The sequence below is a fragment of the Trachypithecus francoisi genome, unplaced genomic scaffold (assembly GCF_009764315.1).
Source record: "Trachypithecus francoisi isolate TF-2019V2 unplaced genomic scaffold, Tfra_2.0 Lachesis_group13, whole genome shotgun sequence".
Taxonomy (NCBI): domain Eukaryota; kingdom Metazoa; phylum Chordata; class Mammalia; order Primates; family Cercopithecidae; genus Trachypithecus; species Trachypithecus francoisi.
This window is the reverse complement of record NW_022681458.1, coordinates 71,511,877-71,524,650: the sequence shown is the minus strand read 5'-3', so window position 1 is coordinate 71,524,650 and position 12,774 is coordinate 71,511,877. Positions and strand designations below refer to the sequence as shown.

Genomic DNA, 12,774 nt, shown 5'->3' with positions numbered 1-12,774 from the left:
TGGTGTTCATTAAAGCACAAAAGTTTTAAATGTGGTGAAGTTCAATTTAACTATTTTTTCTTTTGTCATTTGTGCTTTTGGTGTCACATCTAAGAAGGTTTTGCCTAAGGTCATGAGGATTTACTCCTTTCTTTTCTTTTCTTTTTTTTTTTTTTGTTGTTGTTGTTGTTGAGATGGAGTCTTACTCTCTCACCCAGGCTATAGTGCAGTGGCATGATCTTGGCTTACAGCAACCTCAGCCTCCCAGTTTCAAGCGATTATCCTGCCTCAGCCTCCTGAGTAGCTGGTATTACAGGCACCTGCCACTATGCCCAACTAATTTTTTGTATTTTTAATAGAGACAGGGTTTCACCATGTTGGCCAGGCTGGTCTCGAACTCCTGACCTTGTGATTCAGCCTCCCAAAGTGCTGGGATTACAGGCATGAACCACCACGCCCAGCCTCCTTTGTTTTCTTCTGAGAGCTTTAGAGTTTAACTCTTACATTTAAGTCTATGATTACAGTTAATTTGTGTGTGTGTTGTAAGGAAAGGGTCCACCTTCATTGTTTTACATGTAGATATGCAGTTGTCCCAGCACCATTTGCTCAAAAGAGGAGTCCTTTTGAGTGTCCCCTTTATTTAATGTCTTATTCCAACCTGTCACCAAATTTTGCTCTTTTTCCCCTTTAAAATGTTGAGTCATCCTTTCACTACTACCACCAGTTCCCAATCAAAACTTTCACCATCTCACACCTACATAACTGCATTTGCATCTATCCTTCCAGACTCTGCAAGCCAACCCTTCTAGGGGAGAAGCTTTCAGAAATGGAATTGAACTCACATTATTTACCTGCTCAGGAGGAGTTCCTACTATAATGTATACAGCATGAGGGCAAACTCCTTGTTCTGACTTCTCTAATCTGACCCCACCATGTCCACATCAACAGATCAAAGGCCCAAAACTTCATCATTGTTCAACTTCTCACTGAAGTGGAATTCTCTTTCTGCTATCCCTTTCCCCTTCACCTTCTTTCTTTCTTTGCACTAAAATTAACTAAAATTAAAATTTAGTTAAAATTCTGTGGGTCCTGAAAGTCTCCTCCAAACCCCAGCTCCTTGATAAAGCCTCCCTTGACCACTCCAGCCCTCACCAATCCTCTCTGACTTCCTACTTCATTTGTGTGCTCTGCGGCACCATCATTACACAGATGACGTTGGTACACACAATTCCACTCTACCACCCAATATCAATGAGCATTTATCGAACATCTACTGAAGATCACAGTGTTGTGCAGGCAGGATTCGTATCATACAAATGCTGTTTCCTCCTCCCATCAAATGAGGGAGAATTAGATTTTTAAAAATTCTTCCTAGTTCTACATCCAGTATTGTATACTGATTCAATTTAGAAGTTTAAGTTTAAAATTAATTCAAGGATTCCAGTTGAGGAAATGGTCCCATTTCCTTGGAAAGTAAACTAGCTCGGTCACCAGGCTAGGTTACCCACATTATAATTGCTTGTGACTTACTACTCCACCCTATTAATGATGACGTGCCCTCGACTTGAGATGCAGGCGTTAGGGTATCTGTGATTTGATCTGCAGCTTAAACTGGGAGACCACTCCAAATCCTCAAAGTTAATTTAGAGTATCAGATTGCAATCTTTCCCCCCACCACCATAAAAAAAAAAAATCTTTCAAATTGAAGAGGCAAAGTTTGATCCTTTCCTTGTTGAGACATGAGAACAATAGCAGCTTTCTGCTCTAGCACAGCTTCAAAAGGCTGCCGAGGGACTGCTCTGAGAATTCTTGGTTGTAGATAACTGAAGAAATGCATGTGCAGCCTCCTACGATTCAGCGCCTGCCGCATTAGCCCGGGGGAAATAATTCTGCCCTCACCCTCCCAGAACCTTTAGTATAGCAACGATTTAACTAGGTAGATATAGGCAATTGCAAAGTTGAGTCTCCTTGGCAAGGAAGGGGGAGATCCAGCCAGTTAAGAAACATCTTACTGTGAAAGTCCAAAGAATTAAGAATTTGCTGAAATGATGTAAATAATATCTAGATTTTTAAAAAATCAGCTGGAGAGGGGTGACTAGTTGGATTTATGCCAGAGCCATGCATCCCTTCTTGCTTCAAGAAAATGCCCGAGGCGAGGTACCAAGCTTGGGCTCGAAGTAGAAACCCCAGAGTTAATCCCAGAGAGCGCAGAGCTGGTCCGTCCCCTGAGTAAGTGTCGCTGCGGGTTCACCTATCCGCCTCTTCCTCTCTCAGGTGGCAAGCAGTTGGCGCTCGCCGCCCGCCCGCGAAGAAACTGCAATGCAAACTTCCCAGCCTCGGAACCCTGCTGCTTGGAGAGCAGCTCCGCTGTGCCAGCTGCAGCCAGGAGACTGGTATTCAACCTCCCCGCCCCCCGCCACGGTTGAAGTTTGCTCCACATTCGCAGCTCCCACCCCACCCCCATCTCCGCCCCGAGGCAGGAGGACCACATAGGAGTTCCTGGGTCCACCGTGCGCAAACACACCCACCAACAAAAGAAAGCCCATTAAATCTTCCCTCCTGTGAACTCGCGCCCCAGCGGATACCTCTTTGAACTGACCCCCGCCCCCGCAGCCCCCGCGCTGTCTGGGGCGCGCCTGGCCCTCCCGGGCATGCTCCCTCCCCCCGGCTGCGCACTTTTGCAGCGCGCTCGGTCTTTGATGTCTCTTTACATTATGGCAGAGCAGCCACACGCTCTTCCCGGGCGCAGGGCTTTGTGTAATGGAACTGACATTTGGCCTTGATACCTGTATCTCTTGGTGATTGCAACAAATTTCTAAAATAAATATTGTACTTTGATCTCCCAGCATTGCATTTTTAATGGGCGCTCTCAACATTACTTCATTAAGAACTTTTTTCAGGAGCTCCAAGGGCCAAGGGGGTTGGGGGAGACTAAACAGCTATTCGGCAAAGTCTCTCTCCAAACTTCAGCTGGGGCCTGGGAGGACCGGACTCTGGGCGGGTTTTCACAAATGGAGATGAGGCCGAGAGCAGCCGACTGCGACCACTCAAGAGAGGGCCTTCTGTACGCTCAGCACAGTCCTAAAGACCTTGCATATATTAACTCTTAAACCTACAGCCACTCTACAAGGGGTGCACTATTCTAACTCCCATTTTACAAACCGCAAAACTGAGGTACACAGAGGCTGAGTACCTTGCTTGCCAAGGTCACCAACTAGAAAGTGTCAAGGCGGGAAAAATGCCTTCAGAGAGCTCGGACTCCGAGCTCTTAACCACCAAGCCACTAACTTTCACCCTGTTGCCCACTGATGGTGGTTTAACTGGCTAGTGGGGACATCTTGGAGAAAAAGCTAACTCCTATAACTATGGAGATGTGAAATGGCTCTTCTGGTCTTTTTGGGAAAGTAGCTATCAGATTCAATAAAAAGGGCAGCCTTCCATCCTGCTTAGCCAGGCCCTGCCCGCCTTCCTGGGAAAGGAGACTTCGAAGAGCTCAAGGGAGCTGGAGAGGAAACAAGCGCTAAGGCACCAGATCGCTTCGACGGTGCGGGCATGTGCAGGCGCGAGTGCGTGCCAAGGGACTCTCTGGCCTCTGACTTGCATCCGGGAAAGGGCTCCCTCTGGTCCCACGCTTCTCCAAGACTCAAACCCTGGACGGGACCGTGGTAAGGAGCAGGTCAGCCACGCCTCCGATGAAACCACTAAGCTCTCTCCCCTTCTCTGCTCCCAGAGCAGCTGATCTCATCTTCAGAAGCCAGATCGGGTTGGCCAAGCCGTGTGGTAGCCGATCGCGTTCTAGAGGGGACAGCTCGTTGCGGGAGAAGGGCGCGGTGCGAGTGCAGGATGTGCGAGGGACCCATTGTATTTGGGACGCAAGCAGCCCACCCGTCTTTAGTACGATATTCTCTCCCGCAGGCTCGCCCATGGGAAAAGGTGGGCCCGGAGGCATCGCGTCCCCGACCCCTGACGCAAGTGCGGAGGGCATCCTTATACGTCCCAGACTCTGAGTCCGCTGTAGTTAGGCTAACCTCTGACGATGCATCGGGAGATAGGTCACCCCGTCCGTCGTTTCCCGTCGGTCCCCGGTCGCGGTACGGTTCCGTGAGGAAGACGGGCAGAGAGGCCGGGCGCGAGCTGATTAGGGGCTCCCCCACGGTCGGCAGCCTGAAGAGTGGAAACCGTGTCCGCCAGGAGGTGGGTGGGGGAAAGGAGTAGGCCGAGCTCCGGCGGCCACTCTGCAGTGCGGTCTCGCGAGCCGGGGCAGCGAGGCCTCCAACCAGGTTCCGCGCCCCTAATGCCCCAGGGCGGTGAGGACCCCTCGGCGCCCCGCCCACCTCTTCCTCCTTCCCAGCCCGCGCGCCCGGGGGAAGCGATCCCGGGGGAAGTGATCCCGGGGTCTGCAGTGTCGGGGCAGGACGTGCCCTGCGCCCTGGGCGTGGAGGAGGCAGACGGCCCTCCTCGGCAGGAAGTGAGCGTCCAGGGAGGGATGGGGATCACCCAAGCCCCGGAAAGCGCGACCCTGCCCATGGCAAAGCACGCCCCGCGCCTGGTGAGGAACTTTTTGTTTCCAAAGGTGACAGGAACAAATTTGTACTGACTTTTCTCCCCCCTTCGGGGTTCTCTCTCATATGATTTGTGGTTTGTGGAACCACAACAACCAGGCTTCCTAGACCGCGCCTCACTTTTTTCGAGTAGTTCTCGGGCTGTCAGGCTTGCGAGAGCGCGCGCTGGCTTGGCGGGGCTCCAAGCGAGAAATCACCAGCGGTACTGGGGCTTCCGGCCCCCCACAGGCCGGCCTGGGCCTCCTGGGAGTCCAGGGTGGCCTAGGGAGAAGGGGGCGGAACAGCACAGCTTCTCCCCCTCAGATGGGCATGACGGGTCGCCTTGGGTGTCCTGCCACGCTCAGCCTTGAGGGTATGCGCGGCGCGGGTGTTTTTCCCAGGTCCACACTTTGCAAAAGTTGTGGCCTGAGGAAAACTTCCAGGTCGCCAGCAGGAACGTCACAGGAGAGCCCCGGTAGCTCGTCAGGAGGGTGGCCCTGGAGCGTGCGCGCCACCCAACGCCGCGCTGGGCGGCCGCCCGGCCCCGCCCCAGGTCACAGCCCTGCCCTCGGCCCCACCGCGGCGGGCGGGGGACACGCGGCGGGCCGGGCGCGGTCGGTCCCACGCTCCACCGGGGGCCTCGCTTGGGTCCGCTGTGTGCGCGGGCGGGTGAGTGTGCGGCGAGGGTGCCGGGTGTGCAAATAAATACAGGGAAGAGTTACACTCCTTCCCATCTCAAAGTCCGGCGCCTGGAAGCCGAAGGCAGATTTTTCTAGAGATAACAAAGACACTTTGTCACTTTGGGCGCTGCCTCGGTGCAAATCTTTAATTGCAAGTGTGTATGGGGGGGGGTGGGAGGGCGGGAAGTGTGTCTCGAGCAACCCAAGCGCGGGTCTCCAGGCGGCAAGGCCCCCTTTGATCAGGAAAATCCAATTATTTGTGTATATACATTTCCCACATAGTGATTACTTCATTAATTGTCCCGCCTTTATCTCCTCCCTTCCCATCCCCCCTAATAATCAGTTCTTTTATCCAGACCAACAAACACACCATAGGAGCTTTGTGGATTCAAAGGATTTGCTTTCGCTTCTGAAAGAGCCGCTATTCTTTGATGATTGGGTAGCGGCAAACTTCAAAGCCATAAATCTTCCCTCTGACTGGCTGGCGGCCCAGCAAAGTCCTTATCAAATTCTTGGAGGTGATCCTGAAGCGCTCAGACCGCGCGCGGGGCTAGCGAGCGGGGTGCGGCGAGGGGCGAGGGCGGGGAGGGCCCCGGCGCGCAGAGCAGGCGCCGGGGAGGCAGGCTGGGCGGCCGTTCGTCCCCGCCTTCGGGTGTCCATGCCTCGGTGGCGGCGCTCCGCTCCGCAGCCAGCGGCCTGCAAGCCGTAACCATGGCCGCGGTGGCCGTCCTCCGGAACGACTCGCTGCAGGCCTTTCTCCAGGTTAGGGCCGAGCCCGGAGGGGGCGGGAGAAAGGTGGAAAAGGCCACGTCCGGATCTCTCCTGGTACTCCGTGCACCTTGAACCTCAAAGGGAACCCCACCGATGGGTGCAGCCGGAGCCAGGCCTAGGGGTACCCACGCCAACTTCACACCTAATCCGGTGTGGCCTTTGCGGGAGGGACGCGTGGATCCAGGATTGTTCGGAGGTGCCCGGCTGGCCGAGAATAGGACGGGAGCTCACCCTGCTGGGCCCTCCTGCTGACTTCAGCCTGGGGCGGGCCGGGGAGGAGCGCGAGGGCAGTGAGGACAAGAGAGCTTAAAAGATGGGAGGGAGGGTGGCTGGGCGGCAGGGTTGTGGGTGTTTCCGGACTCTTACTGACCACGGAGCCGGGAGCGGCCCGTCGGACGCCTCCCCCTCCCACTTTGCGCCTGCTTCCTCTAAGGCTGGACGGCGTCTCAGTGCACCAAGTAGTTTAGCAAGAAGCGCTCGCGTGCCCCACGTTCAGGTAGTGCAGGCACCAAAAGTTTCCCGCGGCCGGTGGGTGCGTGCGTGGAGTGCGGTGGCGGGGGAGGGACGGCTGGGACGGAGGAGTGGCGACAGTATAATAGCGGGCGTGGGGGCGGCGGGCTGGCCCGGAGTCCGCGCTTGGAGCTAACCTTTTGTCTCTTCTCCGCCCTCCCTCGCCGCCTATGCAGGACCGCACCCCCAGCGCCTCCCCGGACCTGGGCAAGCACTCGCCCCTGGCACTGCTGGCCGCCACCTGTAGCCGCATCGGCCAGCCCGGCGCGACGGCGCCCCCGGACTTCCTGCAGGTGCCCTACGACCCCGCGCTGGGCTCACCCTCCAGGCTCTTCCACCCGTGGACCGCCGACATGCCGGCGCACTCGCCAGGCGCACTGCCGCCCCCGCACCCCAGCCTGGGGCTGACGCCGCAGAAGACGCACCTGCAGCCGTCCTTCGGGGCTGCGCACGAGCTTCCCCTCACACCCCCCGCCGACCCCTCATACCCCTACGAGTTCTCGCCGGTCAAGATGCTGCCCTCGAGCATGGCGGCTCTGCCCGCCAGCTGCGCGCCCGCCTACGTGCCCTACGCGGCGCAGGCCGCGCTGCCGCCCGGCTACTCCAACCTGCTGCCCCCGCCGCCGCCGCCGCCCCCGCCGCCCACCTGCCGCCAGTTGTCACCCAACCCGGCCCCCGACGACCTCCCGTGGTGGAGCATCCCGCAGGCGGGGGCCGGACCGGGGGCCTCCGGGGTTCCGGGAAGCGGCCTCTCCGGAGCTTGTGCCGGGGCTCCCCACGCGCCCCGCTTCCCGGCCTCTGCGGCCGCTGCTGCTGCAGCCGCCGCCGCCCTGCAAAGGGGCTTGGTGTTGGGCCCGTCGGACTTTGCGCAGTACCAGAGCCAGATCGCCGCGCTGCTGCAGACCAAGGCCCCCCTGGCGGCCACGGCCAGGAGGTGCCGCCGCTGCCGCTGCCCCAACTGCCAGGCGGCGGGCGGCGCCCCCGAGGCGGAGCCGGGCAAGAAGAAGCAGCACGTGTGCCACGTGCCGGGCTGCGGCAAGGTGTATGGGAAGACGTCGCACCTGAAGGCGCACCTGCGCTGGCACACGGGCGAGCGGCCTTTCGTGTGCAACTGGCTCTTCTGCGGGAAGAGCTTCACGCGCTCGGACGAGCTGCAGCGGCACCTGCGAACTCACACGGGCGAGAAGCGCTTCGCCTGTCCTGAGTGCGGCAAGCGCTTCATGCGCAGCGACCACCTCGCCAAGCATGTCAAGACGCACCAGAATAAGAAGCTCAAAGTCGCTGAGGCCGGGGTTAAGCGAGAGGACCCGCGGGACCTGTGAGCCATCCTGGAGGTGGACCCCCTTCCCAGCACCGCTGCGGGAGATCCGGGGACCTGTGGGCAGCTGGCGGAGGGGAGACTCAGCAGACGGACCCCCTCTCTGTTGCCTGCCTCCCAAAATGGAGCCAGGCTCCCAGCTTCCCTTACCCTCGGACACAGGGACCCAGTGCCCAGGAGCAGGGCGGTAGGGTTGGTGCTGGGGCATTTGGGTTATAATTGGGAGCTCTGCCTTACCCCAGGGCGGTTCCAAACTCTAAACCGAACCGTCTGGGAGACCTACAGTTTTGGGGGACCACCTTGGGCTGGCCTTGTATATAGGAAATGCTGCTGAAGTGAAGCGAAAGGAACTTGGGAGATTTGAAAGAGTGCTCGGGTTTTCGCTAGGACCGGTTTGGGCTTTGTACAGGTTATTTAATAGCTTTGTTAAAAATAATTATAATAATTATAACATTAATAAAAAATGTTGCTTTTGTCTTCAGCTCCATGCAGAGCTACAGCATGATATGTCTCTGTAAAGTGATCAGCAGTTGCACCGTGAAAATAAATACGTTAACTCAGGGGTCACTACAGGAAGACCCCGCTGAGCCGGTCTCATTTGATCTTTTCTTCTTCTGGGAGGCTGTACTAAGGGGTAGGGTTTCACCGGGAATTTGATGGTTTCTATAGTCTGCCTATGTCGGAGGTTTCTTTGGTTTGGAAGAATCTGGGCAAATGTGTTGGGTTCAGGAATGGAAAAAGGCAGGCAATTCCGTTTTGTGGTAAAGAGGTAGGGCAAGATTTTTCAATCACAACTTGAGTTTCTCATGCGGCCTTAGGACTTCACCCGAGACTGTTTCTCTTCCAAGTTTGCTTTTATCTGACGAATTCCTTGTGGCTTTCCATTTGTTGGTACTCTCGCGACAGGTTACAACTATGCTGGTGTTAAGAGAGGTATTAGAGGCGCGAGGGTCTGTTCACAGGTGAGACTCTGTGGAGAGGTACAGAGAAACGAGACCCTTGTTCAGGTTGGTCTTTCCCTGGGAAAGAACCAAGAAGATAGTTTCCCAGACGTCACTCCTGTATTTCAGTCCCGTCACGATTACCCAGCGTTGTCTTGCTTGTTTTCTTCTTAATCTTGCTGTGGAAATCTTAACAAGTCTTATTTCACAGTAACAACCCAGGGATTTCTGGTTAGGCCAGGACGTTTAGTTCCATTTTGTATCTGAATATTATTATGTTTTAAATCATTGAAGTAGTCTAAGATTTTCTCAGGGAAGAACCAGGAATACTCATGGTTTCGAAATGTGGAAATAGGGTGTTTTTTTGTCTAGGTGCCTCGCCTTTCTCTAAAAGTTGAAGTTTTGAAGTTTACAAATGTTGTTATCAAGTGTCTAACTCCTTGATATTTTCTAATATTTGAGTTTTTAAACATGTAACTGAACGTTTAATCAGCAGTTAAATCTTCTGATTTAAGATTAGCAAAGAACAGAAAATGTTCTAAATTTTATTAACATGTTAAGCTAGCATCATTAATGCCAAATTTTAATAGAGCCGAATAATCTTTTCATGATAGTAGAAGTGTGTACAAATTGATAGGATTTCACAGTTTACAAACTGCTTTTACCTTGCCTTTTGTTTGAAGTCAAACTGAAGGATCAGTTCTTAAAAGCTTTGAGGGTTGTTCTTGAATTCTTATATGAAGTAAAACACAAGCATCAACATAATTCGGGTGAAAATTACTTTTATACTCCTAAGAAATAGCATGTTTTTATTCTGTAACTTGGGACAAGGTAGTAAATGAATATTAGATTCTTAGTGGCAATATGCCATAGAATAACGGATATTGGAACTATTTAATGACTAATTAGAATGTGAGTCTTCATGGTTCTTCACCTGGTAAGAGGAGTTTGGGTTAAAATTTCAAGGGTGTGGCAGTTTTGCAAGCAATAGTGATGAAGTTGCTAGGCAGTAACATTAATATACACCTAAATATGTAATCTTAATCAAAATCATTAGATCTAAGTCACTATTAAGATTACACATTTTGATGTATAAATCAATGTGAAAAGTTACAGAAACTCTCACCTTTCCCTAAAAAGTTACAGAAACTCCCATCTGAACCATACCCCAGGATCAACTATAGATTCAGAAAAGGATTTTTGAAAAGTGGTGGGAAAGAGGAATCCTTGTTAGAGAGTGAAAAGACCAAGGGCTTTGGTCTTTTTGAAATGATTTGAAATGATTCTTTCATCTAAAAGAATGACCTTGGTAGAGAAAGAAAAAGAGCAATTTAAAAATGAGTCTACTAGCTATTATTGACAGAGCCAATCATTTATTTAAGTATCCAAACAGAAGAAGTGTTGAAGATAAAGTTTTCTTATAATTTTTTGGTTAAGTATATGGAATTTAATATCTAAAGAAATGAGATATTGGAGATAGATAACTTTGTGGTTATTAAGAGGAAAAACTAGATAAACTATATACAATTTTTTAAAGCAGAACAAAGTCATATGACAAAATAACTTTCTTATGGTTTTACTTAATTGCACCTGCAAATTGAAAAAGATGGTCTTTAACTTGGTACAACTGAAAGGCTTGCTCATTGTACCACTGCAAATCTGATAGAATTTGGAACATTTAAAAAGTAGGCAGCATTTAAAAAGTAAGTTTAACCCACCAACTTTATTCAAGGTTTCACTTAAAGATCCCAGCGCACAATTCAATTAAGTTTAAAAAACTAATTGAAGAAAGTATGTTAATGATTGCCTCAAATGTCAGTAGACATTGTAGATTTTAAAGCAACTGTTTTGTTAGCATGCAAATATAATGTAGAGTGTTACATTCTTTAAAAATACTAAAATTCGTGTGATGTTACTTTAATTTTAACAGTTTTTGGACCATTTTGAGCAAGAACATGGAAACATGGAGAAATTGAAATATCAGTAAATTAGTTAATTTAGAATTGTGCATTTCTGAATTTATTAACACTGTAGTTTTCTGCTTTTCTCAAGAAAAAATTGTGTAATAATACCCTTAACTGATCACTAGTTTTAAATAGTTCTGATAATGAATGAAAGTAAATAATGTTAAAGAAAATACAACTGTAATCTCCATGTTATTTTCTAGTTTCAACTAGTGTTTAAATCTTATGACTATATTATATTTTCTTTCTTTTTTTTTTTTTTTGAAATGGAGTCTCGCTCTGTCGCCAGGCTACAGTGCAGTGGCACCATCTCAGCTAACTGCAACCTCTGCCTCCCGGGTTCAAGCAGTTCTCCTGCCTCAGCCTCCTGAGTAGCTGGGACTACAGGTGCGTGCCACCACACCCGGCTGATTTTTGTATGTTTAGTAGAGACGGGGTTTTACCATGTTGGCCAGGATGGTCTCCATCTCCTGACCTTATGATCTGCCCACCTTGGCCTCCCAAAATGCTGGGATTAACAGGTGTGAGCCACTGTGCCCTGCCTTATATTGTATATTCTTTTAAATTATTTTACCTTAATCAAACAAGACATGCCAGTTAAAAAATTAATCTTGTCAAGAATGCCTCTTGCAGAAACCTATTTGAAACAATGACATTTGTAGAAGTCAGTTTTTTTTACCCCAAGATGTACTATTTTCTATTCTAATATTGTGGGGTTTTAAGTATTACTTTAAAGCAACATCGTCAGTGTTTTCTATTTATTTCATTTCTGCTATGACTGTTTCACAGAATGTTGTTATAGCTGTAGCTATGACTTCAAATTCATGTAAACATCTAGTAAGTTGTTTAGGACTCTAAAATTGCAAGCCACTTTACTTGCATTAGCTCATCACATTAAATAATGACAAGTCAAGGTAAGTTGACCATTCTCACTGGGAAATAGCCTGTGTTATAGAATCAGATTCAAACCTTAAGCTTTGTGTTAAGAAGTGCAATTATAGTTTGCTAATGTCCCAAATTGAGGGCCACTCAAAACAAATGATATTAATTTTCTGTTAAATATCATGACCTTCTTCTGGTTTGCATGATAGAGAGAACTTTAAAAGAGTATGAGACCCAGGGCAGTTTTGAAATGTTATGCACCAACATAGTTCAATAGAGTAGGAAAAAATAAGGAAAATAGGTAAGATGGCTGGGCGCGGTGGCTCAAGCCTGTAATCCCAGCACTTTGGGAGGTTGAGACGGGCGGATCACGAGGTCAGGAGATCGAGACCATCCTGGCTAACACGGTGAAACCTCGTCTCTACTAAAAAATACAAAAAACTAGCCGGGCAAGGTGGCGGGCGCCTGTAGTCCCAGCTACTCAGGAGGCTGAGGCAGGAGAATGGCATAAACCCGGGAGGCGGAGCTTGCAGTGAGCTGAGATCCAGCCACTGCACTCCAGCCTGGGCGACAGAGCGAGACTCCTTCTCCAAAAAAAAAAAAAAGAAAATAGGTAAGATGTATGTTGGTAATGAGATATATGTTTAGATTAATACACCAAAGAACATGTTTCATTATTGGACCACTATAATGGTAACCTGATTAGTGTGGCATGTGATTTCTTTAATATAGACAGTAAATTTTTCTTTGATGTTGTTCAGACTAAACACATTTTTGTATAAAGATCTTGATATCAGTTGCTCCTTCCTTGATTATTTTTAAAGAATCTGATATGTTGCCAGAGACAGCAGTGTTTCAGATTAATTTATGGACATTGTAGAATAATTTAATGTTCCTGACTATAATGAACAAGTGGTATTTGTTCAACAAAGATGTAATCAAACAGCTATGGATTGATAGTTTCTCAGTTGTTTTGCTATTACAACTTATTACCAATTGAAGATTTGTACATGAAGATTGATATAGTTTCATGCTGACATTTTGATGACTTCCCTTTCTAGACTTTATGCACTTTTCTTTCCGTGTCTTCAGCAATTATCTAAAATATAATCCTCCACTGGATATATGAGACTTAATTCATAAATCAACCCATGCATATGAACTATAGTAGTATCTGCACAACACATA

General features: G+C 49.6%; 1 protein-coding gene and 1 pseudogene across 2 annotated transcripts; one reads left to right on the top strand and one right to left on the bottom strand.

Annotated features, from left to right (window-relative positions):
• Positions 1 to 2,961: 2,961 nt before the first annotated feature.
• On the bottom strand, positions 2,962 to 4,852 carry LOC117094876 (annotated as a pseudogene).
• Positions 4,853 to 5,740: 888 nt separating this feature from the next.
• SP5 (Sp5 transcription factor) lies at positions 5,741 to 8,386 on the top strand. 2 transcript variants are annotated; one of them, XM_033231167.1, is made up of 2 exons: positions 5,741 to 5,962; positions 6,658 to 8,386. In XM_033231167.1, exons 1-2 carry the CDS (start codon positions 5,912 to 5,914, stop codon positions 7,801 to 7,803), a joined length of 1,197 nt encoding a protein of 398 aa, XP_033087058.1. In that variant the 5' UTR covers positions 5,741 to 5,911; the 3' UTR covers positions 7,804 to 8,386. The 2 variants fall into 2 exon arrangements, with proteins under 2 accessions (XP_033087058.1, XP_033087057.1); XM_033231166.1 differs by lacking the exon at positions 5,741 to 5,962 and adding an exon at positions 5,970 to 6,467.
• The last annotated feature ends 4,388 nt before the right edge of the window (positions 8,387 to 12,774 follow it).

Bases quoted from the DNA above. Each gene is read 5' to 3' on its own strand.
- SP5 (XM_033231166.1), top strand. From the start codon at position 6,285: ATGGGAGGGAGGGTGGCTGGGCGGCAGGGTTGTGGGTGTTTCCGGACT. The intron at 6,468-6,657 runs GTAGTGCAGGCA...CCGCCTATGCAG, and splicing joins CTCGCGTGCCCCACGTTCAG to GACCGCACCCCCAGCGCCTC.